The following is a 13,542-nucleotide window of genomic DNA, read 5'->3' on the forward strand; positions in this document are numbered from 1 at the left end:
ACTAATGGCTTTTATTCTTTCTGGAAAATAAAGTCATAGTTCATCTGAGAAGGAGGAGGAGATAAAAGCATTAGCAGCTCCAGAGTGGAAGGTCTTTGAGTGAGTCATAGACAGCAGTGGAACCCCGCAGACCCAGGAAATGGTAGGTTGGCCAGGAAGCACTGAGGGTGCACTGGGTTAGGGACATATAAACTCATAGTGACACCAGACTACATGGCTGTGATCTGAGGCAGGAGTGGAGAGAGTGGACAGTGGCTTCATCTAGGATTAAGGGTTTGCTGGGCAGGGTGACCGAAGAACATTGGGCAGAGGGCCTTTGTAGACATGGACAGTGCAGAGAGAACCGGGCCACAGGTGCACAGCATAGCCCATGCTGGGAGATGAGAAATATAAGCCACCCAGGATGGTAATGTAAAGACCCAACAGTAACATCTCGTGTTCCCCCTAGTATTGACTGGAAATACTTCTATAATATTATTTACTTTTAAGATATACACAAAGACATTTACAAATTAAGTAGAAAAAAAATCTTTTTTTTCAAATAACAAGGTAAGGGCACCTTGGTGGCACAGTCGGTTGAACTTTCAATTCTTAGTTTTGGCTTGAGTCATGATCTCAGGGTCATGGGATTGAGCCCCACATTGGGCTCCACATTCTGTGCAGAGTCTGCTTGAGATTCTTCTCCCTCTCCTTTGCCCCTACCCGCCCTCAAATAAATAAATCAGTCTTTTGGGGCACCTGGGTGGTTCAGTCAGTTAAGTACTTGCCTTCAGCTCAAGTCATGATCTTGGGGTCCTGGGATCAAGCCCCAACTCGGGCTCCCTACTCAGAGGGAGCCTGCTTCTCTCTCTCCCTCTGACACAAGCCCCCCCCCATAAATAAATAAAATCTCTTAAATAAATAAATAAAATATCTTTTTTTAAAAAAACGATAAATGTAATGTCCTGGATATTAATGTTTTAAGTATACGATGGGAACAACTTTTGCGGCTTAATTGTATTTGATGTGTCTGTGCTCCCTTCAGAATGCAGGGTTACTACTCAAATCATCTTTGCATTTGGCTTACGTAGTAGTAGTAATACGGCCTTCTCAGGGCTACCACTTATCTCTCCTTTCTGTTAAAATTACTTTGAAACTTTTGCTTATGCAATACTCTGATGGCACTTTGACTTTCAGTTAATTCAAATGCATCATTTGCAAATTAGCCCACCTGCATTCTTTTCCAATAAATCTGTAACAGAGTATGGTAGTGCTATAGATAGCATCACCACAAATGCCTCAATCAGATAACCCAGAATGCATGTGTGTGTGTGTGTGTGTGTGTGTGTGTGTGTGTATTGTCATCAGAATTAAAACAAAAATATATGTAAACTCATGGCCATCTGAGGATCCCTTAATTTGAGATAACACAGGCCTAGAGCAGTGGTTCTCAAAGTGTGGTCCAGGGACCACCAGCACCAGATCAGAGTCACTGGGGAACTTGTTGAATTGAGTCTGATAGAAGCCGAAGTGTGAACTGCTACTCTAACCTAACTGAATCACCCAATTTACAGATGAGAAAACTGTGGGCCAAAACCTACTGCTCAGGATTGCAGTTGGTTTATAAGAAAACTGGGTCTCAAACTTGAGCCTCTGGACTTTAGTCCATTTCTGTTTCCAGAGCACTACCTTGTTATTTCTTTCTCAGTTTTTATTTTGTTTTCTTTGGTTAGGGTGGGGTTTTAAGGAGTGTTCCTAAAGTTTTGGGTTCTTTTCATTTTGTACCTTACAGTGCCAGAACCTACTAAGACCTGTTCAAGCCAGCCCCAACCTGCCGGTACCAGTACCAGTACTTCCACCAGCACTCTGTCCAACAGCAGCAATGGCAAACGTGCATCTGCCAGCAGCCAGCAGCCAGCTGCGTCCCGTTACCTGCCTCGCGAGGTGCCTCCACGCTTCCGCCAGCAAGAACAGAAGCAGCTGTTAAAGAGAGGTCAGCCATTGCCTACAGGGGCTCTGACCAGTGTGAGCCCGACCCAGGGTGCTGGGCCTGCAGGGGTAAGCCCTCCTCCCCTCCCTGGAACCGGAGTGCAGCAGCATCCCAGTAAGCTCCAACCAGGTAAAAACACACAGAATGAGGCATTCCTTTTATCTGAGAACTGGTGTGCTATTTTCAGCTTTGCTGCCTAGTAATACAGATAAACATATTTTGGTCCATATTCACTATATGCATATAATGGAGTGAGCTAGCTAGCTAGATGGTGGGTAGATTTAGTTCAATTGAATTTTAAAGTTCAGTTCTGTTCCCTCCTACTTCTGTATATTATTTCTCATCTGTTTTCAGATGGCATTAGTTGCTTTGGCTAAGTTTGTTTCTCAGCAGAAACCAGAGGTCTGCACATGAGTACACGTGCATCTGTCTAGGCAGATGCCATAGAACCCTGTTGTGAGAACTTTTGATAAAACCTTCCTGGGCGTTGCCAAGGCTGTCCCGTGACTGCACCTGGTCTCTCTGCAGGGAGGTCATAGCATTTCATTGGGAGTAGGTGCTTCTGTCACTTGTTCAGACATCTTGAGCCAAACCTGCCAGATGTTGTGCTTGGCCCCTGCATGGCCAATGTTTTGATCCCCTTGTTTCTTGCTGGCATCCTTGCCTGCAGTTGGACACCAGCTTTCTCTTGGGTCTTGAGAGAAATCATCACTTGTTTGTTTGCTTTCCAGCTTGCAGACCATGACAACTCTCCTCTCCTCTCTTCCTTATCCCATCTTTTTTGACCTTACTGATGGACTCATACTTTAAACAATTTCTTTCCTGAAGTTTCAGAGAAATTTTTGGAAGAGAGCAAAATACATGTTTTCGAGTGCTGTGTTTCTCTGTTATTTTCATAAATCATTCAGTTTCAGATGATTTCACAGTTGGCACTGGTACTAGCATGGACACCATATTTGCTGATGGTGGTTACACTCAGGCCTATAACTAGAGAAGCAAGAAGGCTTCTTGCATTAGATCGGGATTTAAAAGAAACCTGACACAAGTTATATTACTGTTTTCTTTCATGTGTTGCTTTCTAATATGAAGAGTGATTCCAACATGGGTTTAAAAGTATTTATAGCAGTATTTCTCAAAACTCTGACTTTGTGGTATATTTGAAACAAATATTTTTAGACAGCTTGGCCATATCTCTTTAATAGTCTCAATTCTTATCTGGTAAGTTCCTGGTAGAGGGAATGTAGATCAATGGTTGTTAGCAAAAAGCAAAGAAGAAAATAAATGATCAAATATAGTCATTGACCAAGAATGTAGTCCCATCTGCTTCACCACAGTTACTATTGCATTTACTTTCTGCACTGAAATGTGGTCCTCAGGAAAATCTTAACACAGAGAAGGAGTGTATAGTCATTTCTAAATAGCTTGGTGTTTTAACATCAGATGCTTGTTCTGAAAAACTGGAAAAGAAATGTAACAACCCTGCTTTTTTCAGACCTTACCCATTATTGCATGATTAGTTGGCAGTACTGCATCAGTGTTCCCATCAAATACTGTTGGTGCAAGATGTTGCCAGAATCTTCTTAGATAAGTAGAAAATAAGGAATTACTTCAAAGTTGGGTAGTGAAAATAATGTCCTTTATTAAAATATTTGTCTCTAAATATCCTCCAGAAAGCTATATTCTAGTTATATATATATATATAATGAGTAAATCAGATTTTCTGTATAAACATCTCAGAAAATGGAATCAATTTATATATTAATAAGAAATTATTGATTTTTGGTTCCCAAACAAAAGTCTTCGTTTTATACCAATTTCATGTCTTTCCCACCAGTTGCTGGTACCATAGCCAAATGAACCTTTCTGATTCAGGTCCCCTCGAAACCTGTCCTGCTTTCCTAGTCCTACTGCACAGTCTCACTTCCTCTGCCTGGCTGTCAAGACAGCCTTGTCTACTCAGTGCTTTCCCTTCTATTCCACCTGGCCTACTCTCCATTCTTCTCGGCACTGTTTCCTGACTGTCTCACCAATATGCCAGGCTCAGTGTCACCTTTCCCAGGACAGGCACACACCTGATCGCCGGCCCCTTCTTTCTGTCCAGGTCATCACGGCCCTGCCCCCACAGAACCCCTTCCATGCTTCCGCTCTGCTCCTCTTGCTGCAGTAAGGTGCAAATACGACTGCAAATACGACTTCACCTTCATTGCACACTGTGCAACCTACATAGTTTGCTGACTAATTGTAAGAGTCTCCCCTCTCAATGAAATTGAAAGTATCCTATAAAGAAAATGTCTCACTTTTCTATGGTGTGACCTACCTAGTGGAGTGGAAAAAGCTCTGCCCTGGGGAAGATGATCCGGCAGCTGGCACTGATCACATCCTCAGCTAGGACTTCATTCTCCTCCACAATCAGAGCCCTGAACTTCTCAGGGCCTCTAATCAATCACTCAGGTCTCTTCCATTTAATTTCTGAGTCAGACATTGTTCCAAAGAGCTTGTTTGGTTTTATCCACAGAGGTGTTGCCAGAACTCCATCCCGTTTTTCAGAAGTCAGCACAGGGATTGTAGAGGGGAAGCAGTGTAAATGGAGGCAGCACAGGAGAGGGCTCAGGAGACAGGCTGGTGGGGCAGTGGCCTAATAAAATTTCCAGACTCATGACCTCCTGTGTGACCTTGACTAAGTCACTTTCATGGCCTGCCCTCTAGAGTCCTCACCTGTGACATGGGGGGATTCCCACTTTACAGGACCCTGAGGGAGAGGTATTTGTTTCATACTCAGCACAGGGTTTACAGTAAGTGCTCCATAAGTGCAACAAATATGTGCCCATCTCTGAAATGCTGTTATGGAACAGCAGTTGTTTCTTAAACTTGCAAAATCTTTAAATGAGTAAATTCTACAACAGTGCCGTAAAAGTTTTCTCATCCTTCCGTGAGCTGTGTACATTTTGAAATTTCAGCTGTCCTTCCTAGATTGAAGCATTTTTTCATGGTGCAAATTACTTATTGAATTCATATCTAGGTGAAATCCAGAAGAATAGCCACATTTTCTTGCTGCATTGAATCTTCTGGATACAACTTCAAGTAAAAGCTCATAGCACTTTTTTTTTTTTTTTTTTAAGGATTACATAGTCATTGAGTTTAATTCTGGGTAAGCAGGTTTCCACTCCTGTAGTCACACCTGCATTAAAATGAAAAATGCAGTTTTAGTCATGATTCCATTCCCCTGACAAATGAGGTTAAGTTAAAAAGTAAGAATGCTTCGGTCACTAAGATTGAAATACCCAGAGTGTGTTAGTGACTAATCCTGAAAAGTTTAACAGCAGACCATTTCTTGTGAAAAGGCATGTGGAAAGGGATTATTTCAGCCCATAATATTAATTTTTATTTTTCCCAGGTGTATCAGTATGTGGACTCTTTTTTCCCTCAAAAGGTTTAGTGTGATTGACAAAGATTAAAGGTTAAATATCCCTGGAAAGAGTCGGTGGACTTTGAATTGCCTTTGTCATAGCTTTAAAAAGTTATATAGTGCAAACCTGCTAACATTAATGAGCATCCTGGTACACTCCCATCTGAATACTGAGGCATTTGCCTTGCTTTCTCTGGGTGGGAGGGATGGTCACAGTCTTGCTGGAATGAGGGAATGTGATCTTGTCTACCCCAGTACACAGAAGGCACTTACAGATACCAGTGTAGAAAGAAAGGGGGGGAGCATGTGTAAAGGATTAAAAACTGAAGGGGTGCCTGGGGGGCTCAGTCGGTGAAGCATTGCCTTTGGCTCAGGTCATCAGGTCGTGATCTCATAGTCCTGAGATTGCGTTGGGCTCCCAGCTCAGCACAGAGTCTGCTTCTCCCTTTGCCCCTCCCCCCACCACCCCCAGCTCATGTTCATGCTCTCTCTCTCTTTCAAATAAATAAATAAAATCTTTAAAAAAAAAAAGAAAGAAAGAAAACTGAAGTAATAGTTGTCTTAGCCCAAGAAGCATAGATACGTTTTCTATACTGTTACATAAGGCAGGGGTAGCATATGGAGAGAGACCCAGCCTGATGGTCATTTCTTTATTTGTTCTTTTTCTTTATGTTCCACATGCTTCTGAAAAGGATATAAGTCAGTAGATCACTCTGGCTCTTGTAAAGCTTTGTTATGATTCACCTTGTAATTTACAGTAATCTGTCAAGCTTGTTCAAATGGAAAAATTGTAATGCCAATTTATGCCATTTTTTGACAAACCAGTACACCAGCTTAATATTTTTGCACTCTTTCCTTTGGTTACTTCATCTGAATGCTTTGGCAGCAGTTCCACATAGAGCTTGCCCACCTCCGACAAGGGAGAGGCTAACCTGCCAGAACTGTGGTTTGTTCGTTCGTTCCTTCCTTTTTTTTTTAAGAACTGTGGATTCTTCAAGCATGTCTACATGAAGTCACTGAGCAAAACATTTATTGAACACCTGCAAAGTATAGGAATACACGATTCATGCCTAAGTGGGTTGGGGTGACCTGTAAGAGATAACTGTGGGGTGCTATATGCATGCTAGTGCAGGATGGAGGATGACCCAAGATCAAGGATGGAGAACTGCCAAGGAAGGCTTTCCCATGGAGTCGACATGAGCTGAGTTTGGGATTAGCTGTGAAAGGCAGGTGATGGAGCAGCCTGCGTGTATGGCTAATGAAGGTGGTTCACCGTGGCTGGGGGCAGAGTGCAGGGGTAGCAAGACAAGATGGGGCTGGAAAGGTGGCTGTAGCATTACAAGGTCAAGCAATAAACTTGCACAAGAATTTACTGTGATGACCCGGTCCTATCAAATTCAGACTCAAAGCTATCCCAGCACGTTGTTTTTGGAACTTGGCAGGCTAATTCTGAAGTTCATCTAGAAGAGTAATGGTACATAACTAAAATAGTCCAGAAAATTTTTGAAAAGAATAATGAGCTATCAAATAGAGCTAGGATCCTCTAGTAATTAATTATATCTGCGTGTTACTGGAGCAAGAATAAACAAATAAATGGATGAGCTGCCCCTGAGGGACCAGGGAAAACATGCACACGCAGAAGTTTAGGTTAGCATGGCCTGGCTCCCCAAACTACTGGGGAAGTGTGGCAGCTCCTGGCGGCCGACTGCTAGAAAGCTATATACAAAACAAACATGGAAACTGTTGCAGGTGATACAGGAGAACATTTCCAAGTCCTGGCCTAAAATTCTCTCATAAGCAAGAAACCATGAAAAGAAAGGCTGACAAAGTTGAGTGTATAAAAGTTACAGACTTTCGTACAAGCCCATAAATAAAACCTGAGAGGAAATGCCGAGCAGTCCTATCAATCAGCGAGGATAAAGACAGCCCAAGAGGAGAATGGGCAAAATGGGAACAGGCAGGTCATAAAGCTGCTACAAATGAGCCCTAAACATTTTGAGAGAGAGTATTATTTGTGACCGGGGGGAAAATACATGAAAATGAAAACAACAGTGAAATACCGTATTTCACTCACCAAACTGCCAAAACCTGAAAATCTATTGTAATGCTAGAGGTACTGTTGAGTGCTATGTGCTCAATCCAAGTGCTTCACACATAATACTGTTTAGTCTTCACCACAAGACTCCAACTCCATCTGACTGGTGAGGGTGTGGGAAGGGGCAACTCTGATTTGCTACAGGTAGCAATGTACCTGGTGTGGCCACTAGGGAGGGCAGTTTGGGAGAATGTATTAAAATTTTAGGTGGTTCTGTCTCCTGACACAGCTATTCTTTTTATTTTACTTATTTATTCTTAAGTAGACTCCATACCAGGCATAGAACCCAACTCGGGGCTCGAACTGACACACAGGGATCAAGACCAGAGCTGAGATCAAGAGTCTGATCATTAACCGACTGAGCTACCCAGGCACCCCTGCTGACCCAGCTATTCTAACTGGGAGGACATCTTTTTTGCCCACCCAGTCTCTAATATGGGTGCTCAATATGAGCAGTGGTTATCACTTGCCCTGTGGCATGAGCTAGTGGTAGGTGAGTTGAGACTGTCAAGAGGCAGGAGGGACAAAGACAGTGTTCAACTGCTGTCTCTTTGAAACAGTTGGAAGTCTATTAACCTTCCAGTGACTGACAGGGTGCTTTGCTACGTGGAGATAAAGAATGACCTGTGTTTGGGAACCAGTTGAACTTCTTGCTGGGTCTCAGGTCTTCCATCACAGGATCCAAAGAGACATAAGTTGCCCCCGGGGCAGAGGGTCTCCTGCAACATGAGATGAAGAGGCCAGGGTCCCTGCCAGCCCCAGTCCACATTCTCTATTTAAAAACATTTGTCTTGGGATCCCTGGGTGGCGCAGCGGTTTGGCGCCTGCCTTTGGCCCAGGGCGCGATCCTGGAGACCCGGGATCGAATCCCACATCGGGCTCCCGGTGCATGGAGCCTGCTCCCTCTGCCTATGTCTCTGCCTCTCTCTCTGTGACTATCATAAATAAAAAATAAATAAAAACATTTGTCTTGAAATAAAAATATTAGCCTTCTAAAAAAGTAATGCAGTGAAAAATGTTTTAATTCATGTATGAATTTGGAGGGGAGCTTATTTAGCCCATTGGCAAACACTTGTACCTGGTAAGATAAGTAGTAGTATAAAAATGTAGTGATTCACACCTATTCAGGTTCCAGAAAATTTTCATTTTGTTATGTGATTTTCTAGGCGGACTATGTTCTTGCAAGTCTGCTGCAGAGCTCTGGCTCCAAACACTTGAGAGCTTTTATCTTTAAAAAAAAAAAAAAAAAAAAAAAAAAAAAAAAACACCTCTTTTCATTGTGCTAAAGGCAGAACAATGTATTGTTTTGGTAGCTGCTTTGTACATTTATAAACAGAGGCTTTGATTAATATGCACTGGGTAGTGTTTGCTACTTAGATCTTTTTTAGATAGAGGCAGGAAAGTAATTAAGAAGTTGGACACTTGCCAGTTTACATATGGGGCTCATTTAGAATATTATCGCCAGTGTTGGTATGCCAAATGTTTCAGGGTTGTTTAGGAAAAGTGAGAAGGAAGAAGGGGGACGTAAAACAAAGGCAGTATGAAAGAGCAGCATTTATTTGCATGCAGCCAGTAGGCACTATTCTGTTATTCTTTCAGCTGACTCTCAGGCCAACAGAAGAGGGGCCCTGGCGCTCCCTGTAGCTCCCTGTAGCCGGTCCTGAAGTGCAAACGGTGACAATCGAAAGAATTCATTAAAGAGGAAGGAAGATCGGTTTAGTGTCAGCTGCAATTAGATAATCCGAGCTTCCAAGTCCCCTCCGTGGACGCCTCCCCCATCGCTGAAGGGGATGAATCGGGTATCTCCTGGAGCGGAAAGGGCACTGCTGGCCCCTGGCCCGCGGTCGCCCGCAGGTCGCTGGGGCGCTGGCCGGTGCAGGTGTGGGTGCGGGTGCGGGTGCGGGTGCGGGTGCGGCAGTCAGCTGGAGGCGCCAGAGCGGGAGGCTCCTGCGGTGCGCGGCCCGCATGCTGGAGCGGCTGGAGCGGCTGGAGCTGCACGCCCCGGCCCGCTTGCCAGGTAGCGTGTCCCTGCCCGCGGGTACCCCACCCCGGGGGGCGTCGGCGACCTGAGAAGCCGGCCCCGCCCCCCCCCCCCCCCCCCGTGTCTCCTTGCGAGCTCCTGGCCGCCGCCCCCACCCCCACACGCGAAGCGCTGCCTGCCCCCATTCTGTCGCGGTGCTAATAGGTTCTTAACCCGGAGGGAGCAAGCTCCACATGGCCCGAAAGCGGAGTCTTGCGCGCACACTCTTGAGCATTGTCTCCAGTAAACCTTTTAGTCTGGTCTGCTTTTCATGAGCCCTTGTATTCGTGGAAGTTGACAGAAGAAATGGTTAGAGTCTGTCCCACGGTGGAATTCTGAGTTCCGAGCGCGGTCTCCATGAGATTCTCGCACACGGTAGATGCAGCGGAGGGGGGACGCCTCCCCAAAGCTGAGAACAGTTAACATTTACCCTGCTCGCAGCAGGGAACTTGTGTTACCGGGAAGCATCAGGAAACATATTTTCAACTGTGGAAAGCATTTGGAATAACTTTGTATTACCTGCGCTTTACTGTTTTGTAATTTCAGTTCCAGGGACTGTGGCCGTGGGGAGTGAACCAACCCTGTGCTCCTGTCAGCCTTTGTGCTAATTAAGCATTCTGCACACTTACTCTGAATAAATCTTGCCCACACTTCCCTATCTGATGAATTTGATACCTCATTAAAATTTTGCTTACTCTGGCTTCTGAAGCTCTTCATTAAATACCTTTCCTTGAAAATTTTATCTTTTTATGGTAACATTTTGGAATTAAAAAAAAAACTTTTCTCTTTAAATCATGCTATTGTATAATCTTTTAAATTAATCACTTAAGATAGTTATGTTCCTTAGATTTTTATAAAGATACGTATTTTTAGAGTGTGTAGACCATTTAAACAGCAGAAGAAAAGAGAATTTAACATAATACACAAACTTCATTACATTTTTCTTTTTAAGGCTTTTTTTAGGGGGAATTATTGTGATAGTAGAATGGTGGAGCAGAAGGAGCACTAGATGGAGCTTTCAGAGCAGTCCTTACTGCTTATTAGTTAGAACACCTTTTCCGAGTTTGACCCCTCTGATGTTTCCCCATCTGTAAAATGGATATAACTTGTTAAGGTTTAGTTAATTCATTGTGGATGGAGATTCTTGAAAATTCAAAGTGCTGTGTGATGTACTATGAATATGACAACTCCTATTTATAAACTCTCAGACTCGTTGCGTGTTACAGGCATGGATTTTAGCCTTTCAGAGCTGAGCTATACAGGAGCGTCTAGAACACCTATGAGAGTATTCCGTCTTGGTTTATTTCAGAGCTTTCATTCACTTAAAAATGCCTGCTCCTGAAATGACAAGTCAGTCATTTCACAAAACTCTTTCCCCGTAGTTCTCTCTTTTAGACTAGGACTAAAACAGATTTGTGAATTGATAACACAATCAAGAGACTTTGGTTTATGAAAAGTATGTTTTCAAATATTGTCAAAGTCCTAAAATTCCCTTAGCAAGAATGGTGTGCCTTAAACATGAAGAGAATAATGGTCTTCTAAACTTTCATTTTTGGAATAAATTCTCATATTAGAATATGTTGTGGTGATGAGGTGGTGGTGGTGGCAGCAACAGTGGTGCTAGAGGAGACAGTGCTGGTGATGGTGGTGCTGGAGGTGACGGTGACGGTGACGGTGGTGGTGGTGGTGGTGATGGAGATGGAAGGGGGCGGGGGGAGACATTTAAGGATTCCCCCTGAACAGGGGCAGCCCAGGTGGCTCAGCTGTTCAGCGCCACCTTCAGCCCAGGGTGTGATCCCGGAGTCCTGGGATCAAGTCCCACGTCGGGCTCCCTGCATGGAGCCTGCTTCTTCCTCTGCCTGTGTCTCTGCCTCTGTGTGTGTGTGTCTCATGAATAAATAAATAAAGTCTTAAAAAAAAGGATTCCCCAGAACAGAGCTGTTCAAACTGTGCTCCTCAGAGACCCATAGAAGACTTGAAAGGAGTCTGGGAAGTTGACAGTGGGGAGTGGATGTAGCCTAATTTTCCAAAGTGGCTCTAGGGTTAACACCTCTGTGTGTTGGCATTAGCAGCTCAACTGTTTGTGTTTTGTTGCTTGTGTTGTTTTTACCACTTCAATAAGACTGTGGTGTTATTTTCAAATCAAGAGTCTGTAGTTGAAAACCATAACCATTGCATTAAAATCATAACTTTTTGCTTTAGCTTTTGAGACCTTTCAACCTCTTAAATCTATTTTTATGTTTCAACTATTTTTTCTTTTTTTTTTATAGATTTTATTTATTCATGAGAGACACAGAGAAAGAGAGAGAGAGGCAGAGACACAGGCAGAGGGAGAAGCAGGCTCCATGCAGGGAACCCGACATGGGACTCGATCCTGGGTCTCCAGGATCACGCCCTAGGCTGTAGGCGGCGCTAAACTGCTGAGCCACCGGGGCTGCCCTCAACTATTTTTTTAAAAGATTTTATTTATTTGAGAGAGAGAGAGAGTATGAACAGGGGGAACAGCAGAGAGAGAGGGAGAAGCAGGGTCTCTGCTGAGCAGGGAGCCCAACACAGAGCTCAATCTCAGGACCCTGGAATCATGACCTGAGCCAAAGGCAGATGGTTAACCAAATGAGCCACCGAGGCACCCCTCAAATGATTTTATTTTTTAAATAGTAAAGTAACCTGTTACTTGATTACACAATTGATTCTCATTGTCAAACTTCTTGAGCAGGAAAAAAAAGATGACAAAACATGCTACAAGTGAAAGAGGGGGATTAAGGAAAGACTAAGGCACAGAGCGGCACCTGCGTGTGTCATGCCTGTCTCGACCGTGGCCTGGGCTTCTCCCTGTGCAGACAGCAGGCCCTGCGCATCCATGCAGTCTTGGTCAGTCCATCAGGATGTCTGTTGAGCATCTCCAGAAAGGACAGTTGAGGGCACCCTGACTGGGGCCCCCACTCTGCAGAGAGATGTTTGTACAGTGTGCTCCTGGGACTCTGAGAACATGGTAGAACCAGGAACATCAAGGGATAGGGCCAAAAATCAGAAGCATAGCCCCATGATGACGTAGAGGAAGTTTTACTATTCATCCTTAGCTTTTTTGGTTGTTACGTGTTTAAATAGGGCCCACAAAAATATTTTTCTTAGGTAAATATTTAGATGAGTTTGGAGGTCCGAGAGTTTAATCACAGTGAAAACCATTGTTGTAATTGTCTCTTTCATTTCTTTCCTTATCTACTATTTTAATTACACCTGAAAACATTGAAGTAGAAAACTCTGTTTAGTACCTTACATAGTAAGTGATAACACCATTGACAGATGAGGAGCAAATTACCTCCTCAGTCTCATTTTCAGCCCCTCCAAAGAGTTCCACGTGTAAATATTGCCAGTCTTTGCAGCCTCGGGGACAAAAGCCCTCGTTTCCATGCAGATGCAGGCGTTTCTGTGCAGAGGTGAGAACTGAGCCTCTGGGGACTCCTGTGGTACCAGTGTTGCCTCTGTTTTGTTCCCGCCATCCCAGAGCACAGGGCTACCTGCCGTTCGGCAGAACACTCTTCAGAGTCGCTCTATTGAGACATTTCTTCATCTGCTTTCATCTCTCCCATCCTTTGCTTTTCTCCACTGGCCTTCTTGCTCTTTTTTGCCCCTTCCCACTGTTCATCCCTAGTTCCAGAACGATTAGCTCACTTCTGAGTTCCAAGTACTTGTCTCCTGGCATGCACCACTTGCAGATGTGTTCTTGCTTTTGAGGAAAAGGGCACTGCTTAGTGACAGCCCCTGGAATTCTCAGGGCCTATAAGATACAGCTCCTGCGTGACCGGGCTGTTAAGGAGGGTAACAGGCCCAGCCGGAGAGGAGCCTGGAGTAACAGTGATGGCCTTTGAAGGAGCTAGATAGAGTACCTGCAGAGCTGGGCTAGTCCAAATACAGACCCGACAGGACGAGGGCCCGGCCTACACTGAGCTGAAACACGCATCTCTGAGGCTTATTACTCTTGGGATTTTGAGGCAGAGCTACTTGGATGTGTTGCAAGCACCCAGACACACATAACTAAGTAGGCCCCCATC

General features: G+C 44.2%; 1 protein-coding gene across 3 annotated transcripts in view; it reads left to right on the plus strand.

Annotated features, from left to right (window-relative positions):
- TNRC6C (trinucleotide repeat containing adaptor 6C) overlaps positions 1-13,542 on the plus strand; it is a 152,011-nt gene that overhangs the window by 69,785 nt on the left and 68,684 nt on the right. For 2 of the 3 annotated variants that reach the window (XM_077854393.1, XM_077854392.1), the window contains one exon: positions 1,772-2,098. In XM_077854393.1, coding sequence (XP_077710519.1) covers positions 1,772-2,098 — 327 coding nt within the window. Of the gene's footprint in view, positions 1-1,771; positions 2,099-13,542 lie in introns of those variants that run through there. The other variant, XM_077854391.1, reaches the window with a different exon arrangement.

The sequence above is a fragment of the Canis aureus genome, chromosome 16 (assembly GCF_053574225.1).
Source record: "Canis aureus isolate CA01 chromosome 16, VMU_Caureus_v.1.0, whole genome shotgun sequence".
NCBI lineage: Eukaryota > Metazoa > Chordata > Mammalia > Carnivora > Canidae > Canis > Canis aureus.